Here is an 18,559-nt window from a genome sequence, read left to right as displayed (position 1 = left end):
ACTTGCATTTGATAGGTAGTGATTGTCATTTCACCTATATTGTCATTACTCTCCTGGACAAAGTATGCTCCAACTTGTACTCTCTAGCAGAACTTGATTCAAACTTCAAAATGTCCAGTTTCTTTAGTTGATGTTTGCTCCTATTTGAAAGGTTGATGTCTTTTATACTTTTCAAATTATTACATTTTTTAAGAGATAATGTTGCCATGCTGGCATCTGTAACTCTTTAATCATCTTCTTGTGAACGTGATCACTTTTACGAACATTACATAGTAGAAACGTACACCACAGGTACCCCATATGGAGTAGATGATCTGATTAGATTGTGGTGAGGCTTGCTGCATAAATTAGCATATCAATGAGGTAAAACAGGTTTTTGAAAAAAAAAAAAAAAAAACTACTGTGAGTATATGTGGTCTTTTGTCATTGAGAGACATAATGCAATCCAGTGGCCGCTAGAAATAAATCTGTGGAATGGTCAGTCGGTCATAATTCACTTAAACGTCAAGAAACAGTGTATGTAAATTGTTTACAGTGTTTATGCTTCAAGTCAACTTCCTTAATTGAACTGACTGACTCACACTTATCACTCAGCATTCAACCTTTGATTATTTTCAGTTCTTTCACTACAGCTGACTTTAGCTGCCGTTTCTCTCAGCACTCCCACTTCAACCTCTTTCAGTGCCTCACATTTATTTGCTTTAAAAAAAAAAAAAAAAAAAAAAAGCTTGGTTGGATCAGAGCAGAGGCGTCCTCCTCTAGCTTCAAGAGCCTCTTGAAGGCTCATCACTTCTGAGAGCACCTCCTACAGCTACAATGCCCAGCTGTTTTTTTTTTAGTAAATAACTTATCTTTTTTTTTTTTTTTTAATGAAATTATTATTTGTGTAGCATTTTTAAAAGATTTGCATAAAACAATGTGCTGGGGGATGAGAGCCAAATACAGAGTAAAAAAGTGTTGCCTAGTTTTGCTCTTTGTTAAGAATAGGAAAATATAACTGTTACTTTTGTTATTATTGTGGCGCACATACAGCACAGATTATGTTTTTATAATTTTTATTGTAGCAAACTTTGCACTGATTTTTGCACGCGCCAGCAGGAGTCTCCCGTTCCCATAGTAACAAGCCTTCATTTAGAGCCGTATGTGGACTGGGTTAGCACCGCGGTCTCTGCCGACAGCTCTGCAGCGTTTAACAACTGAGGTCTCACTGCTTTCTTTTCGCGACGGACGGCGTCTCTTTGTCAACCAGCGAGTCGCCAAGAAGTCAAAGCTGCGTTATATTTGAAGGTTTCAAATTAAAAAGGGGCGAGAAGCAGCGTGGAGCCCGTCATATAGCCTAGCTAAACTCTCTCTGTCAGCGGCTCTGCTGTGTCGGTGTCCGGAAGTTCTGAGGGGGAAAAGTGAGAAAGGCATGAAAAAAAAAAAAAAGAGCTGGAAGGACCAATTTTCTCCGAGCACAGCGAAACACTGTTTTCTCTCGTAAATCCTGCGGAGGGGACAGAAAGGGCTTTTGCTGTATTTATCCAATAACTGGCTGTGTGTATTAATTTATCGATGGGTCTGCCGACGCTGGAGTTTAGCGATTCTTTCCTGGACAGTCCGGAGTTCAGAGAGCGACTGCAGTGCCATGAGATAGAGCTGGAGCGCACCAACAGGTTTATAAAAGACCTCATCAAAGATGGGAACATGCTCATATCTGCCCTCAGAAGTAAGTACACGCAGGTTAAGCACTTGTTTTTGGAGTACAAATGCGTGTTCAACGAGTTTACACAAACAGCAGCTGCCTGATAACAGGGGGGTAACCCAAGGCCATCAATTCAGACACAGCCAATGCGCTGAGTTTAGCACTTTAGACTTTAATAGATAATAGTCTATTACCCCGACTTGTGTTTGATGGTATTAACAGCACAGTTAGATAGGTGGTCACAGTGATATGCATAGGCCATTGTGTTGATATAATGTTACAAGAATAGACATTTTGGTAAGGCACCATTGAAATATGGTTTTTAAAGCAGTAATCAAAGGTTAACTAATCATGTGAACAGTTCTGCTGCTGCATGGTAGCATGGCTTTTTTAGCTCTTTAATTCCTGGGCTGCAAGACATCTGAACCAAAATACATTTATAAACCTCTTGTTAACATGTAACAACTACAGATTTATTATAGTATGACAATTTGACTCACACATACTGTTTAATTAGCTGTTTATCTGCCTGCAAAACTTAAAATAGTTTATATTAGGAAAGAACATTCAATGTTAAAGATGGTAAGCTGTTTTCATTACAGTCTTGCATCAGTGTGTCATTTCTTGGTAATAACATGGCTGTGAGTTTCTATCCAGTTATAATGCATTTAATAATGTTGGTAAATCATGAATAAGTACATTTGCACTTTGTAATAAGTCATCAAGTTTATTAGTAAAGGGTCTTGGGTTTCTCGATTTCTGCCAAGCCATTAGGGTAAAAGTATTAGTTAGGGTCAGTCATCAAATGTTAATAAATCATCAATAAGCAGTACAGTACAGTAATCCAGCAAGTCTGCAGTTGTAAATGTTTGTCCAACAAATAATTCAACAATAGCTCTGGGTCCACAGATATGGTGCACATTTAATAACTGACTACAAAAGAAGGAATTTGTTACCTTCTTATAACAATAAAAACGCGTATGCTGGATAATTTGATGGCTGCTGTGATACTCATGCACTGCTGAAACTTTAGAAAAGCAGGTACCTCCCACTTGTTTGGAGCTTCTTTTGATCACTTCAGGTTTAGGCTCAGACACACCTACACTTTATGGCTGCCTGTGGTTTCTTTGACTCACCTGCTGGTTGAAGTCATTGGTGTAAACACTGTTACTACCTGCCATACACACGCAAGATGCTGTGCTCAGCAACTAAAACAACAGGATCGCTGCATTGTTAACAAGGACAGGTCATACAGTGTACAGAACACTGGGTTGTCAATCACCAGTGCCAGGAAAATATGATATTACAATGATACGATGCTGTTGTTATTTGTGATATGCTAACATTTATTACCTTTACTGACTGGAAATTCTGTTCTTATTGGAAAACCTTTTCAAAATCAGGTAGGGCTTTGAGTGCGTCCATCTTACGTCCACATGTTTTAGTTCCGCAAATGGGATTTTGTAGTGAAAAACACTGTAATAAATACAAGAGAAACACATTGAAGTTTTGTAGACATCTGACCACAAGCTGCATTAACACAGTCCATTATCACTTAACAGAAACATGCACATTGCAGGATGTAGACTGCTGTAGTTAAGATATTTGAGCACTGACCTTATATTTAATATTTAAAATGAATGGCACAGTTTTTACCCTACAGAATGACAGCTATATTGACATTAATGATTGATGTGTTTGATTTACTGATGTCACATAAACATGTCTTTAATAGTCTAAATGTCTTTCATGCATGGAACCTGGCCACAGTTCTCTTTTGCTGAGCTCCATGCAGTAATTTGGTATAAACTGTTACCAAAGGACATTTTACTGTTTTTGTTGTTAGTATAGTGTTAGTATAATGCAGTGGTTGTTAGTGTTAGTATAATGCAGTGGTGTGATTGAAATAGTGCCTTACAGGAGCTGGCATACAATGCAGTGTTATAGGTATGTGTGTAAGAGAATGGTACCTTATGGTGCCAAGTGTTTGTGCACCTCAGAGAGTAAAAGGTGATATTAAACGCTACTATTGAAGTGTTTGGACACGTAAACACAGTTTTATGAGAGTAAGGCTAAGCGGAGTTTGCTGCAGGGTGTGGCAGTTTGTGCACATCAGACTTTGACACTTTCTGTTTCAGCAGTGGATGATATGCAAGAGTTTAGAAAATTTGTGACTGTTCTCTGGAACAGGAGGGAATAAATGATGTAGCTTGTAGCTTTGTGGGGAATTGGGAGCACTGCATTGAGTCGAACTAATAATAGCAGTATGCAAACTGATGCCAAGAGCATTCTTGTGCATAACATGGAAATAACTTATGAGTAGGAAATTTGTTATGAATAAATGATGTCAATAAGTAAATTGTTGCACTATCTTTAAGTGACTGAATGAAACTCTCTCTGTTTTTCTGTCAGGTCTTTCTCTTGCTGTTCAGCGCTTCTCTCAGTCTCTACAGGAGTTCCAGTTTGAATGTATTGGAGATGCTGAGACTGATGATGAAGTCAACATAGGTGAGGTGAAAATGCCCTGAATGATCTAAAACATCAGAAGCTGAGGCTACAAAATATGATCTGTCTTTCAACATTTGTCTATATGGTGTATAATTTCTTTTACAGCTCAGTCCTTAAAGGAGTTCTCTCAGCTCTTGAGCACCATGGAAGAGGAGAGAAAACGACTGGTAAGAAAAAACATTTGTTTGTATGTATGTGTGTGAGAGAGCAAGAGAGAGATTAGACAGAGACAGCCAAAAACACAAATCCTTAGTTTTTTTTTTTTTCATTTTAAAAGAGGAAATAAGGAAAGTTTCAAAACTGAGGACATTTTGTTGGTTGTGAGATTGAAAATGAGTCAATGTTTTAAGTTACACTCTATTATAACAAAGTAGATATGCATAGCACTTTCTTGTGATCAGATTTAGGAGTGTAAGTGTTTTCTTTTACCTAGATACCTATGTCTATTTAAAAAATAGCTGCTATAACAACAACTCTAAGTGGACAAAATATTGTTTTTCTATATGTTCTATCAGCTTTTAATATTTTCTGATTGTTCTGTGTCTTTGTACACCATCCTTATCTGCATAAAATACATACAAAATGTTTGTTTGTGATTCATATAAATTCTGTCGGGAATAGAAACCTCAGACTTCTGAAGGGCCATAGAAAGAAATTACATTGCTTGAGGAATCTTGTGCTGAGCTGAGTATACCATTGGACCAAAAACCTCTTCTTAACCAAATTGCTTTCACCAAAGTCTAAACCAACTGTTTCCTTTGTCCACAAGTAGTTTTGCAATTTCTCTGTCTCTGCTCCATGAATCTGACCCAACTTGGACACAGAAAAACACTCAACAAGTGAAAGTTTCAAAGTTACAGTTTTTGTCAATAACATTCACTCTATGCATCATACTGGGTTCCTCATTCTTGTGTCTAACTGTAATCTGGTTTTCCCACAAGTCTGATTCACACATTCGTAGGGAAAACTTTGTGCCAGTAAAAGTGAAAAGGTTTTTGACTCAGAGACCCTCCATCAACCAGACGCCTTTGTGTGGGAGTGACTGGAGTCTGGCACAGTCTGTGTTTGTCGGCAAACCTCTGCACATGTGCAATCTACAGTATGTGCATTGTATGCTAACTGATGTATAGCCCTGTGTATGTGTGTGTATGTGTCTTTGTGGCTGTGTGCATGGTCTAGTTACAGAGGAGCCATGTGGAACCTATTCTGCCAATTCCCCTGTGAGACTGAGCACAACCCTGACTGCCTGGGAAAGTCCATAAAAGGGTCCTGTGTGTGTTTTGTCTGCTCTGTGTGTGTGTGTCTGTGTGTGTTAATTGTATGCGTTTCCGCTTTGAGTGGCAAAACTGCAACACTGCTGAAAGGTCTGAACTTGTAATAATACCATCATTATTAAGTTAAAGGGCAATTCCAGAAAATGGGTTCCTCAGAAATACCTACCTGTTCAACCTGAAAGGACAATCGTAGAGATTTGACAATGCCCTCTTAGTTTTCACTTCCATCCTTCTTATTGTGGTGTGCTAAAAAGAAAGAACATAGAAAGACAGCAGACCATTCTTTGGGTTCTGATGCTGCACAAAACTGAAGTAAAAGTGAAGTCATGATGCAGGGCTGGGAAGTTATTTAGAGTCTAATGCTTAAATCAACTGGACAGAACAAAGCAAGACGTGACCGAGACTTGCAATATATAGACTCATGACTAAAGAGGACCGAGACCAAAGATAAACACCAGAGGTCTGATAACCTTTCCTTGGCTCAAGCCTCAACATCAACCATGAGTTTCTCATACACACTGTACAGCCCGCTACAAAAACATGACCACAATTGCACCATGTTTATTTTAGGTTTGGAGGTTTCTGGTGAAATTTGCCAGACTTGGTTCATGTGTGAAGAATCTCAGTCATCCAGGTCAGGGTATATCCAGAGGGGCTAAGTCAGGGGCAAAGTCAGAGGAAATTGCACTTACTCTGAAGCAAGTCCAGATATTTTAGATTGGCCTGTTCTGTTAGCACAGTCTTATGTTTGCTATTAGATTAGTCAAATACATGTTACGCAGTTTCACAGTTTTTTCTGGGTAATCTTACATAGACTTGGTCGTATTGCAGTGAAATGCTGTGTAGTCCCTCTACCTAATTTGTGTTGCTACTTATACAGGCAGAAAAGTTGGTTCTGGCTCAGTACTATTTCCATTGGAGTATTTGCATCTACATTTCTGTAACTTGTTTAACAACTATAAGCAAAATCTATAAAATACTCAATGTATTACATTGCATGATTCAGGCTCCCAGTTAACTAAAATACTAAATGAGATCGTCATAAAATAGATCAAGTAATAATGGTAAGTAATTTGTGAAGCGCTGTATTAAGATCAAGTGAATGTCTTCACTGAAATATTTTGAAAACTCTTGTGATACACAGGGAGATTCTAGTTACGTGACTGAAATTTGACTTTTTTCCTGAGTGTACAGTGTTAACATCTACCCATAAATGGCTAAAATGTCAGTGAATTTGTCTCTTTTAGACAAAATTCTCAGAAAAATAAAAGACAAGAACAATTAGATTTAAGTAAAACACTGAAGTCACTACTGCAGTCCTTGTGGAACAGGGACTGACCTGTTGTCTTATTGTATTGCTGGTTTAAGCATGTACAACCTGAGATGATTGTTGTGTTTTTTTCCCTCTCTCAGATCCAAAACGCTGATGACGTGCTGATCTCACCGCTTGAGAGGTTTCGTAAGGAGCAGATTGGAGCTGTTAAGGTATACCTGCAGTTGTTGGAATTGAAGCTGAGCAGATTGCTATCATATGGTAGCTGAACCATTTAACTTTTGCTGTGATTTTTTTTTTATATGAAAGAAACCTAGGTGATGTTCAAGTCTTCACACTGTCTCTGCTGAGATTTTAACCAGACCAGTATGTGAAGCTCAGCTCATTAAATCTAACACTGTGGGTGGTGATCAGACAGATCATCCTGCTCTGGTCTGGTCCCAGTCGGTCTCTCAGTCAATGGTCAGGGAATCCAATTTGTTCAGATAAACGATGGATCACAGTCCAGTGTCAGTAGCAAGGTCATGGGAACGGACGCTGGAAGGCAAGACAGGGAACACGTCACAGACAGATAGTTGAACTCAGTTAGGCAGTGTAAACACAAAGCGAGTGTGGTGTCTGGTTTCAGCAGCTGTCTCAAGTCTTACAATTCAGTTTTTCTCATTTTTTTCCCCCTTTGCTCTCTTTTTAGGCAGAAAAAGAGGCAGAGATAGCAATGTCATGTGGTAGGCAGGGTTTAAAAAAATAGAACTGGTCACAGCTAAAACTAATCCTGAAAGTGAAATCACAACTTGTTCCTCAGTATTTATCGAGGAATGTAGCAGGAGTGTGTGAGCAGTACATCCTCACACTGGTGTTGAGCAAGAAAGAGGGGTTGGACATTTGGGTTTTGTAGCTGCAGCTGTTTTGGAAAAGAGCTGTTGTCCTAAATATTTTGGCAGAGTCTTGTCATTTAGATTATTAATGGTCCCACTGGACTATGTAATAGCTTTTTGCCCCTCAGAGCAGGAGTGTTAGTTCATCCCAAAATCCCACTTGTCGCTTTTGAAAAAACAGATACAGGATGTTGTGCAGATATTTGCAAGGATGCTGTGATCTCACTGCTGATTTGTGGCATTTTGGTATTTTGAGCCAAAGCAGCAAGGCTGTGTCAGTTTTTTGGTCAGTAATGAAAATATCCTGACAGCTATCGGATGCATTGACCTGAAATTTGGTACAAACATTTGTGGTCCCAACAGGACAAATCTTATTGACATTGGTGAGCCCCTGATGTTTCCTCTAGCACCACCATGAGGTTGACGTTTGTGATTCAGAGTGAAAGGTTTTAACAATTATGGGATGGATTACCATGATATTTGCTGCAGATAGTCAAGGCTCCAGTTCTTTGGTTTATAGCCAAAACTAAACATCAGCATGTTAATATAGTCTCATGTTACCATGTAAGTACAGCCTCAAAGAGCTAGTAAACTAGTCTTGATGTTCTTGATGTCAACGTCAGTTGATATTGTTTTGTGCTAGTTTGCAAACGTAGCATGCTAAGGATAAATTAAACCTGCTTGTAGACTCTTTGTGTTGTTGCTTTTATTTATTCATTTATTATGTTCTGCACGGTTGGATTGGGTATAAAACTTCAATACTTTTTGAGTACTGACTAAATTGTGTAAGTAGTACAGTAATAGTATTGAAAACTATAAAGTACTAAAATCTGGTAAGAGAGACTAGTAAGATTCTTGTATTTACCAATTTTTTAATCAGATATTTAGTGACTTAGATAAATTATGACCTAAACTCTGTTCTGTTTATTTCATAAAATTCTGTCTTGTGTGGCTGCATTTTTTACTATAATAATAAATACTATTACATTTGAGAAATGTATAAACAATTCATTTTTAAATGTATAAGAAAACATAGAAAAATATCTTAATATACCTCAGAGTAAAGTATCAAACATATCATTTTGGCTTGACTGGTATAGCAACTCAGGTATCATATAAGCACCAAAAATCTTAGTCTCAGTGAAAGATATGTAAAGGGCTGGAGAACAGGACATGTATAGTATTCAAGTAGTGTAAGTCTGACATTCTTCATATATAAAAAATGGGAATTTAAAGACCTTTATTAACAAATGTAAAACTTCACAAGCTTGCTTTTTTATTCATTGCTCATGTCCTCCCCTTGTCTTCCCCAGGAGGGAAAGAAGCAGTTTGACAAGGAGACAGAAAGGTACTACTCTGTTCTGGAGAAACACCTCAGCCTGTCCTCCAAAAAGAAAGAATCGCATCTACACGAGGTAGACTGTCCAATTCCTAGTAAACACACACCTAGTTTGTCCCACGTGTGTTAGTTACCTTAAAGTAGTCTAAGTGTATTGTTGCTGGTTTCGTTTGCAGGCTGACTCACAGATGAGTAAGGACAGGCAGGTTTTTTATGATGCATCACTGCAGTATGTCTTCAAGATCCAAGAGGTGCAGGAGAGAAAGAAGTTTGAATTTGTGGAGCCGGTGAGTTCACATACACACATTATGGTCACGTTTTTTATTTCACTTTAGCCAAGTCAGCTGTGCATTTTCATCCCAAGATAGACATTTCATTTGTAATACACGAGGTTTTGTCAGTATCAGCCTCCTGTGTCAAGTTGAGAGACAGACATGATCATGGAAAGGCGGCTAAGCCAGATTCTGAAAAACACGCATTACACATACTGTTTGGCCAGTGATGAAAATGTTTTAATGATGCATATCAGTAAAGCCCACTTCCTGTTGCTGTAGCTGCACTTCCTGCATGGAGATCTCTCCCGCCTGACAGAGAGGGAAACTCTTTGTTGTAAAGTAAACAAGGGTAGAAAATCAAACAACAGGCAGAAATCGGGGGGTTTCTCCTGCAGAGGCTATTTTGATTGATTGAGCAGATGACTGACAGTCATTCTTTTGTAATCCTCTCGTCATACTTAAAACTACAAAGCCCTCATCCAACATTTTTCCTGTGGATCTCTCCCTCTGCCCTTCAGCTATTAGCCTTCCTGCAGGGTTTGTTTACATTCTACCATGAGGGCTACGAGCTGGCCAGTGAGTTTGAACCCTACAAGCAGCAGCTTCAGTTCAACCTGCAGAATGTAAGTGTGTGTGTTTACAAATGCGGGCCTGATGCCACTTGTAAATAGTATCTCTAACTACTTTATTCCATGTGGTCTACCTACCTCATAAGCCATTAAGAGAAAGTATTTGAAAGTCAATTTTGGATGCATCTGGCACTACTTGTTTAAGTAAGTGTTAACTTGTAAGAAAACCTCACACACCTGGTACTGCTAACATAATAAAACACACTATGTGAACTACTTTCAACGACAGCTTTAATAAGTCTTGGTCTTACAGACGTACAGACTCACATATTTTATTGCCTCAATAGTTCAGTTTGTTCACTATCAGCCCCCCTCAGTTTGTCCTTTAATTTCTGGCAATTTAAATGCAGATTAGCTTTTGCATTTTAGTGCAAACTTGTGTGTCATTGTTGCAGCCTTTTTTATGGATAAAAGCTGGCCCTTTTCTTTTAAATGCAAATGAGATGATGTATGCAAGCCTCCTTTCAATGTAGTATCTAACACATATGTTTGTTGTTAAGGCTCGCAATAACTTTGAAAGTACACGTGCTGAGGTTGAGAGGCTGATGAAGAGGATCCGATCAGCAGAAGAAGACTTCAAAGCCCCCAGCTGCTTTACCATGGAGGGATATCTGTACATACAGGAGAAACGTAAGCTATACAGAAATCAAATTTTCTTCTCTCTGTCTCTTTATCTCACGTATGCTGTGTAGAAAGTCTAACTCATGTGCACCTGCATGGAAATGTGTGTCATGTATTATACTGTAGGTCCGTTGGGCAGCGTGTGGACCAGATACTACTGTACTTATGAAAAAAGTTCCAAGATGTTCACCATGAGTAACACAGAGGCCAGGCCAGCCAGCAGACAGGTGAGCTGGCAGCACGGATGAGTATGGTTAAATACCAGTGTCATTAAATGTTTTAGCCCATTCAGTAAAAATCATGATAGCTGGCGTAAAAGTCGCAGGTTCCCAAAAGCACTTGAATGAAGAAGCAAGAAAGTTCTCAAAACTGTCCCTGCTAACAGCATTCTCATGTGCTGTTAATGCAGCTTTGACAGAAACAAAAAGACATGGATTACTTAGCTCCAGCTATTGTTATTTGAGTTCATTTCTGTAGTGTTTTGAAACAAATTGAAAAGTTTGAAGTAATAAAAAATACCAATATAATAAAAAATTATTGAGTTAAGTTTAATCAGTTTCTTTGCTACAATATCAAAAGCCCAGATGTTGTGACTTTACCACGTATCGAATGCACATTGCAAACACATCTCTCTGTGAACAGAATGGCGTGGTGAACGGCACACCAGAGATGTTCAGGCTGCGCTCGTGTGTCAGAAGGAAGACTGATTCAATCGACAAACGCTTCTGCTTCGACATCGAGGTGGTGGAGAGGTGAGAGGGAAAGATGACAGAGAGGTGTCTGTGGAATAAATAAATTAAAATATATTGCTAATATATTTCTACTGCTGGATTGTGCTCGGGTAAAAATATGTCTCTTTCTCGACAGACATGGCGTCATCACCCTACAAGCGCTCTCCGAGGCCAACAGGCGGCTGTGGATGGAGGCAATGGATGGAAAAGAACCTGTATGAGTATATGTTCAATTTAGGAGTATCATCAGTGAGGCATTTAGGTTGCACAGAAAAGGTTTTCAAATTGTGACTTACACTACAGTTGGGCATTGTAATTTCATCTACGTCAATGAAACTGGCTTCTTCACAAAAACAAGATTCTTATTAAGCCATACAGCATTTTAAAGTAATGCAAACACAGGTTTATGTTATACATTTATTAAGTTAAGCAACATAGCACTGAAAAAATAATGTGTAAAATGAATAACATTTGACTTTTTCATCTTTCTGTCTTCAGATATACACTCTTCCTTCTTTACTGAGCAAAAAGGAGGAGAGTAAGTAACTTGATTCATTCTGTTCTTAAATGGTGCAGTTTATTTGTCATTTGTTATTCAGAAATTTAAGTTATGTTTGCTTTTTTGTTTTACAGCATTTCTCAATGAGGCAGGCTTCAACTTTGTGAAGAAGTGTATTGAGCTGGTGGAAACAAGAGGTATTCCTCCTCCATAAAATGTGTATGATCATGATCAAACTAATTATTATAAGTACTATATCTACGTTGTTGATTTACCAACTATGTTTAAATATGTTTCTATGTATGTGTCTATGTGTGTGTGTGTGTGTGTGTGTGTGTGTGTGCGTAGGCATTACCACCCTTGGACTGTACAGGATTGGAGGAGTCAACTCCAAAGTGCAGCGGCTGATGACGAGTGTGTTTGGTAAGATTTATGATGTTCCTCCCTACATGGGGAAGCTCAGCACAATTAGTCACAATCAAAAAGCAAATGAAAATTTACATCTATAGAGGAATTATGAACTCTCTACTTTACTGTAGCGGCCACAGCTTCCTCTGACATGCAGCTGGATGCAGATGCCTGGGACAACAAGACCATCACCAGCGGCCTAAAGAATTACTTCAGGTAATATGATGTATAGTACAAAACAGTCTTTCTGAACAGCACTTCTCATAATTCATGAATTCATGATTTCTAATGCACATACAGGTGTCTGGCAGAACCACTGCTGACCTACAGACTGCATAAAGAGTTCATCAAGGCTGCAAGTAAGAGCTTGTTGAGTCAAATCACAACGTACACAGACAGAGTATGATGTTTCCACAGTATTTGGACTGAATTTATTGCCTCGTGCTACATTACATGTCATATACACAGAAGCAGATCATCTCACCACCTCGCCACCTCACCACCACTGACTCATATCCCTTTCCTTGTTTCACAGAGTATGATGACCAAAAGTATAGAGTGAGAGCCATTCATGCTTTTGTTCACAAACTACCAGAAAAAAACAGAGCAATGTTGGACCTCTTAACCAACCACCTCCTCAAGTATGTACATGTTAACACCTTCCGTGCTTTCATTGTTCAGTGCCTGGAAAACGTTTAATATTTTCCTAAAATGCTTGTGAAAAGAACATCATCTTCACACCATAAAACTCTTTTTGCTTTATTACAAACATCTGACAGTCAATTTGTAGGCAAAATGGGAAAAACAATGAAAAATTTAAAACAGTGATAGATTTTAATGAGATTAAGTGAAATCCATACATGAAAAGACTCCTAACAAGATGAATAAATCCAAACTGCAAACTGTAAATACTTTCACAGATTACAGTTAAAATTTCATTAAATTGACACCTTTTAATAAATTATTGGCTTTAGCTGCACAAATCTCAAATTATCAAAAATAATTATGATTGAAAATATATTAACATTTAAATGCTGATAGATGAACTAGCAGGAGTACATGAACTGAAACTTGGGTTACAATCACTTGTTAAATTGTATTTGTGTGTGCAGGGTGTCCTCTCACAGTGACCAGAACCTGATGACTGTGTCCAACCTGGGAATGATCTTTGGCCCCACGTTGATGAGGTCACAGGAAGAGACAGTGGCCGCCATGATGAACATCAAGTTTCAGAACATTGTGGTGGAGATTATCATTGAAAACCACGATAAGGCATGCTCACACATAAACATACACGCACACACACACACACACACACACACACACACACACACACACACACACACACACCTAACAGACGTTTATACTGTATGTTTCTGTCAGATCTTTGGTGAGGCTCCAGACCTGTCAGTGCCGTTACCTCAGGCTCCGTCCTCTCGGTCGACTCCTCGGAGGAACAAGGCCATCTGTCTGTCATCTGGAAAGAGGAAGGCTCGTCTTTACCCTCCTGCTCTCTGCCTGGCAGACAACGACAGTGAGTCTCTCTGCAGCCTGCAGCTCCTGTAACTCATCATATGTCCTTCCAACATTGATGGACAGTAACAAAGTACATTTACTCAAGTGCTGTGCATAAATGCAATTTTGAACTTGAGTGTTTTATGCAACCTTTACTTTTTCTAGAGGGAAATAGAGAACTTTTACTACACCACATTTATTTGACAGATATAGCTAGTAGTTACTTTTCAGATAAAGATTTTACATTAAAAAAATATATGATACAAAACATTAATAAACCTTTTTGCCTGACTGTTTACATAAATGCATTCAGATGTACATATGTTTTTAGCAGTTCCAAAGAGTGATTTCCTATCAGATGGTTTTGTTTTAAAAAATGAGGCACCAAGAGGTAAAACTATATAAATCTGATTTAAAAAATCAATATTAGATTTTTTATAAATCCATAAAAGATCATCATAAATGTATCTAATATGTCATAATGTCTCTAATATTTATAAAATAAAATAAAATTGGCAATACAGGTTGGGAACCAATGGACTAAACTAACTGTTAGAAAAGTTGTTAAAACTAGCTCCATGACACTTCCACCTGTAAAAAGTTAAAAAAAAATTAGATTAGTATTTTGTTACAATCAACAACAATTAATACAACAATAATAATTCCACATTTAATAGTAAAACAATCTCAGTGGCCATTTTTCTGCGGAAGAAGCACTTTCATTTTTGATACTTTACACTGGTAATGATACTTCTGTGGTTTTACTTAAGTAGGTTTTGTAAACATGCAATGAAAATAAAGTTATTATTATTTTAAAAGTAATGTCAAGTATTTTGACATTAGTGAGCTCATGTCTTTCTTGTTCATTCAGCATTTTGTGATGCAGTGTCATGCCAGCTCTCAAAACTCAGATATTAAAGCTTTGACCAAGCACTTTAATGCACCAGCATGGAAGAGTTTTTAAACTAGTCCCTGCCGGCTCTCAGCTGCATTACCATGCAATAGAGCATGACATTGTAAAACAAAAAAGAAGAAGAAGAACAGTCAGTTGACTTTAATCTATAAATTCATGGGTTAAGACATTAGCGGTGGGATGATCCTCAGACCACTCAGCTGCTTGAACAGGAGCCTTGATGTCGTCAGTGTCATTCAGTCTCCTTATGATGTAATGTGTTTCCATTTCTTCCTCTAGGTGACACATTCAGTAGCAGCCCCAGCACAACTCCGATGGGCAGCCAGGAGTCTCTGTCCTCACACTCCTCTGAGAAGAACGGACTGTCTCAGACCTCTCCTCCGTCCTCTCCTGCTGCCGAACCCAGCTCGTCCTCCACAGTGCCTGCATCTCCTCCTGCAGCTTCCTCCTCCTCCCCCTCCCACAACTCCTCAAACGGGAAGGATCAGAAGCACCCGACAGACAGCGTCGCCCCCCCTCTCGTCACGCCTTCCTCATCCTCCAGGACTTCCTCCCAGCTCACTCCAGCCCAGCAGACTTCCTCTGTGTCCTCCTCCACATCCTCTTTACTCTCTGCAGAGAGAAGTTTGTCTGTTGAAGGAAACTCAACTGCCTCCTTGTCCTCTGTTAAAGAGTCAAGATCTCCCTCCAGAGCCTCCACATCCACCACCTCCACCCAGCACGCTTCAGTGGAGCACGCCTCCTCTCTCAGGGAGCAGCCTGTTCAGAGAGTGTCGTCCGTCTCCTCTCTGAAGAGCACTCATTCGGTGGATCAAAGAAATGCGTCCAGCACTTCTTCCACTGTCACAGAAACCAAAGTGACGGACTCTACCTCTCCTGCTCGACAGCACAGGACTGCTTACAGGACTGCCTCCTCCTCCTCTTCCTCCTCCTCTTCATTGTTTCCCTACCAACTTTCCACATCTTCCTCTCTCACCTCCCTACACATCTCTGAGGGTGCGTACATTTGTTTTGTAGTTGCAAAAATATGAAGATGGAGCTAAAGGTGGTGTTGACAGTGTGATGACAGTTTAAATGTCTGTCACTTCCCTGTTAATGGTCAGTTCTGATTTGTCATGTTTTGTCGCAGATTATAAAAGCTGTCACGGATCCGTACAGAGTCTTATGTCGTTTGACCCACGAGACGCAACACATAGACATAAAGCTTCACACGTCCGGTGTGGCTCTGATCTGATGGCGAAACACTCTGCTGCCACATCCACCAATGGTTACCAGAGGCCTGGATCACTGTGAGTGTCGGTCTCAGACTTATGCAGTGCTTTGCCTTTGATCTGTGCTCTCTGAGAAGGAGAAGACACATAGATCTTAGGTCATGGATGGTTTATTCCTGGAGAAAACAAGAGCACATGGCTGACTGAAGAAACAATCATCCAATTTTATCACATTTTTAACATATTTTAAACTGTGACATCTCAGGCATCATTGGTGTGATTTTCAGGAATTATTTTTTTCTGTTGACATAGTCACTCTCTCAATAAAAACTGGAAATTATCTCAGGAAATGTATTTAGTGGTATGTACTGAAGCTGGAAATTTTGTGTTTGTGTGTTACAGATTATCGGTCAGACTACCACAACGTGAGAGTTCAGTATTCTCCTCAGCATTAGACATATGTTCTTCAGGAAGGTATGTTGGTTTTGGGGTTGTTTGTGGTTGCACAACCTTTTTAGTCTTGAAGCTGTCATTGAAGCCTTACGGCTGCTCAAGCAAAATAAAACATATTAATCACTAATCACTAATTTTACTGATTATATTTTTTTGTCTCCTAGGGAAGCAAAAGCTCTGTACTCCTGTGAGGCCGAGCACAGCCATGAGCTCAGTTTTCCACAGGGGGCGCTGTTCTCAAATGGTAAGAAAACCACTCATGGGTTTCATTTCCTGAGGAAATCTTTGGTCCCATGGACACCTGATATTAACGAGTGTTTTTCCATATCCATATAACATATAACATATCCAGATACAGACTGCATTTGAATGCCAGGTTTAAATAAAGTACAAGGTGTTCCTGGGCTGTGTTTGAAAAAGTGTGTTTTGATTTTAGAGTTTCTGTTTTGTTGACAAAATTTCATCAAAATAGTCACTGATTATTTTCTGTCAGGCTGTCACTAATCAACTAGTTTAGCACTAAGTCTTTCTTTATTCTTAATCTTTATTTGTTATTGATAATAAACTCCTGTAATCTCTTGTATTCCTTAACTTTCAGTGCTCATATCGTTCACCTCAAAATGTTAAATTAATTAAAATAAAGTTGGATCAGGGGCCGACCTGATGGCTGAGTGGTTAGGGCACATACCATGTGGGTTAGTGAGTGCTGAGTAGGCTGGTCCCCAGTTTGACTCCTAGCCACAACTACAATACTCCTTCCTGGATGTCATTCTCCTACTCTCTGTCCCATTTCCTGTGACTCGCCATTGTTCTATAAATAAAAGCTTACAAATGCCAAAAAATAACTTAAAAAAAACCCATTCTTGTTCCAAGGATTCTTTTAAGAGTACAAAATGATTTTGAGGTCATTCTTTGTGGCTACATTAAATTACAATTACAATGAAACTTATTTGATGCATTTTGGGTATTTTAATTAATTGAATGTAAAGGTCTGTGGGTCTGAATAATGCTTGGCAGCTCAACAATGTCTTTGTATTAGTGACCCAGCAGTGGGACAGTCGCAGTTTACTGATTGTGTACTTTATGTTGTAGTACAGCTCACTGCAAATCTGTAGTATGCTCACATAGCTAGCAGGAAATTAAGATCTGTTTAGAAATTGCAGTGAAATTTCCATGTCTCAAGAGGACTGTGTAAGTCATTGCACATGATGACTTTTGATTGTTTTATATATGAAGGTCTTTGTTTACTTGCTGAGTTGAGCTGTTTGTGTCTGCAGTGTATCCATCTGTGGAACCAGGTTGGCTTCAGGCGACGTACAACGGCAGAACGGGCCTCATACCTGAAAACTACATCACTTACATGTGACACCCCTGATGACGTCGTCACCACATCACTGAATAACACAAAGAGCTAACTCAGACTTTAAGGATCTACAGTGCATACAGTAGCAATCTGTGCTGCTGACCAAAGCTATAATATATTTAACTTTTAACTGTGACTGCTATCACTGAACAGTATGTTTGTCAGACTACTGTGGCTGGATCTGAAAGGTGTGTGTACTGTATGTATATCTGACTACTATATTTGAACCATGTTAACCAAGCAGCTTAGAATACAATAGATGTTAATATCTGACTTGTTGGCTTCACTTAATCAACATTATCAGCTCCTCTTCTATGTTTGTGTTCAGCCGTCTTGCTGAGAGTCATGAGAAGACTGCATCAGAAGTGTCTGCAAGGTACATTTGAACAGTATTTGTATATCAATCTTGGTAATTTATGTGTTTGTAAATAATCATATTAATGTTATAACTGTCCAGAGATAAAGTCTTCACACTTCTGTACTGGAGCAGTATGAACAGTTGGTCTAACATTCAATCCGGTCACAACACCTTCATCCTACTGTCTTTGTCAGTTTTATGCTGTGTGAATAAAGGACGAATACTTTGGCTTCTATTTGTAGTCTCAATTTATGTTCACTGCTGTTTTGCTATGTTTAAAGCAAATGCGTCATTAATGGTTTCTGAATTCACCACAGTTTTCACCACAGTTATCTGTTACACATATATTGAACTCTGGCTGGACAATCTAAAAAGTGTGAGGAAAATTCACTACAAACAAAATATGTCCCTCTTTTTCAACTTTCATGTTCTTTTGAGCTAGTTTCATAGATTAGTCATCAATTGAATATATTTATGTGCATACATACATAGTTAGCGTTTAGCAGGATCTTGTCTTACTTTCTTTGTGAAACCCTCATATTCGTATGCAACATGCTCTATGTCTTACTTGTTTATTTACATGTTGTAATTTGACATTACTGTTGAGTTGGTTTTAAAACCAGAGACAAA

General features: G+C 38.8%; 1 protein-coding gene across 2 annotated transcripts; it reads left to right on the top strand.

The window, feature by feature from the left end:
• Positions 1–1,408: 1,408 nt before the first annotated feature.
• On the top strand, positions 1,409–18,164 carry LOC139607498 (rho GTPase-activating protein 42-like). Of its 2 annotated transcripts, none has more exons than XM_071460405.1 (24): positions 1,409–1,708; positions 4,097–4,192; positions 4,298–4,359; positions 6,880–6,951; positions 8,928–9,029; positions 9,130–9,240; positions 9,747–9,851; positions 10,358–10,487; positions 10,605–10,705; positions 11,121–11,230; positions 11,346–11,424; positions 11,708–11,747; positions 11,843–11,905; positions 12,057–12,131; positions 12,248–12,332; positions 12,417–12,475; positions 12,652–12,757; positions 13,229–13,388; positions 13,500–13,650; positions 14,824–15,540; positions 15,674–15,833; positions 16,158–16,229; positions 16,373–16,452; positions 17,486–18,164. In XM_071460405.1, exons 1-24 carry the CDS (start codon positions 1,555–1,557, stop codon positions 17,572–17,574), a joined length of 2,979 nt encoding a protein of 992 aa, XP_071316506.1. In that variant the 5' UTR covers positions 1,409–1,554; the 3' UTR covers positions 17,575–18,164. The 2 variants fall into 2 exon arrangements, with proteins under 2 accessions (XP_071316506.1, XP_071316507.1); XM_071460406.1 differs by having other exon boundaries at positions 1,418–1,708; positions 12,257–12,332; positions 17,486–17,725.
• Positions 18,165–18,559: the final 395 nt, after the last annotated feature.

Source organism: Trachinotus anak, unplaced genomic scaffold, assembly GCF_046630095.1.
Source record: "Trachinotus anak isolate AG129_WGS33_773 ecotype Australia unplaced genomic scaffold, CSIRO_AGI_Tana_v1 ptg000024l, whole genome shotgun sequence".
NCBI classification, from domain to species: Eukaryota; Metazoa; Chordata; class Actinopteri; order Carangiformes; family Carangidae; genus Trachinotus; species Trachinotus anak.
Note: the sequence above shows the minus strand (reverse complement) of the source record. Positions and strands in the feature narration are given on the sequence as shown.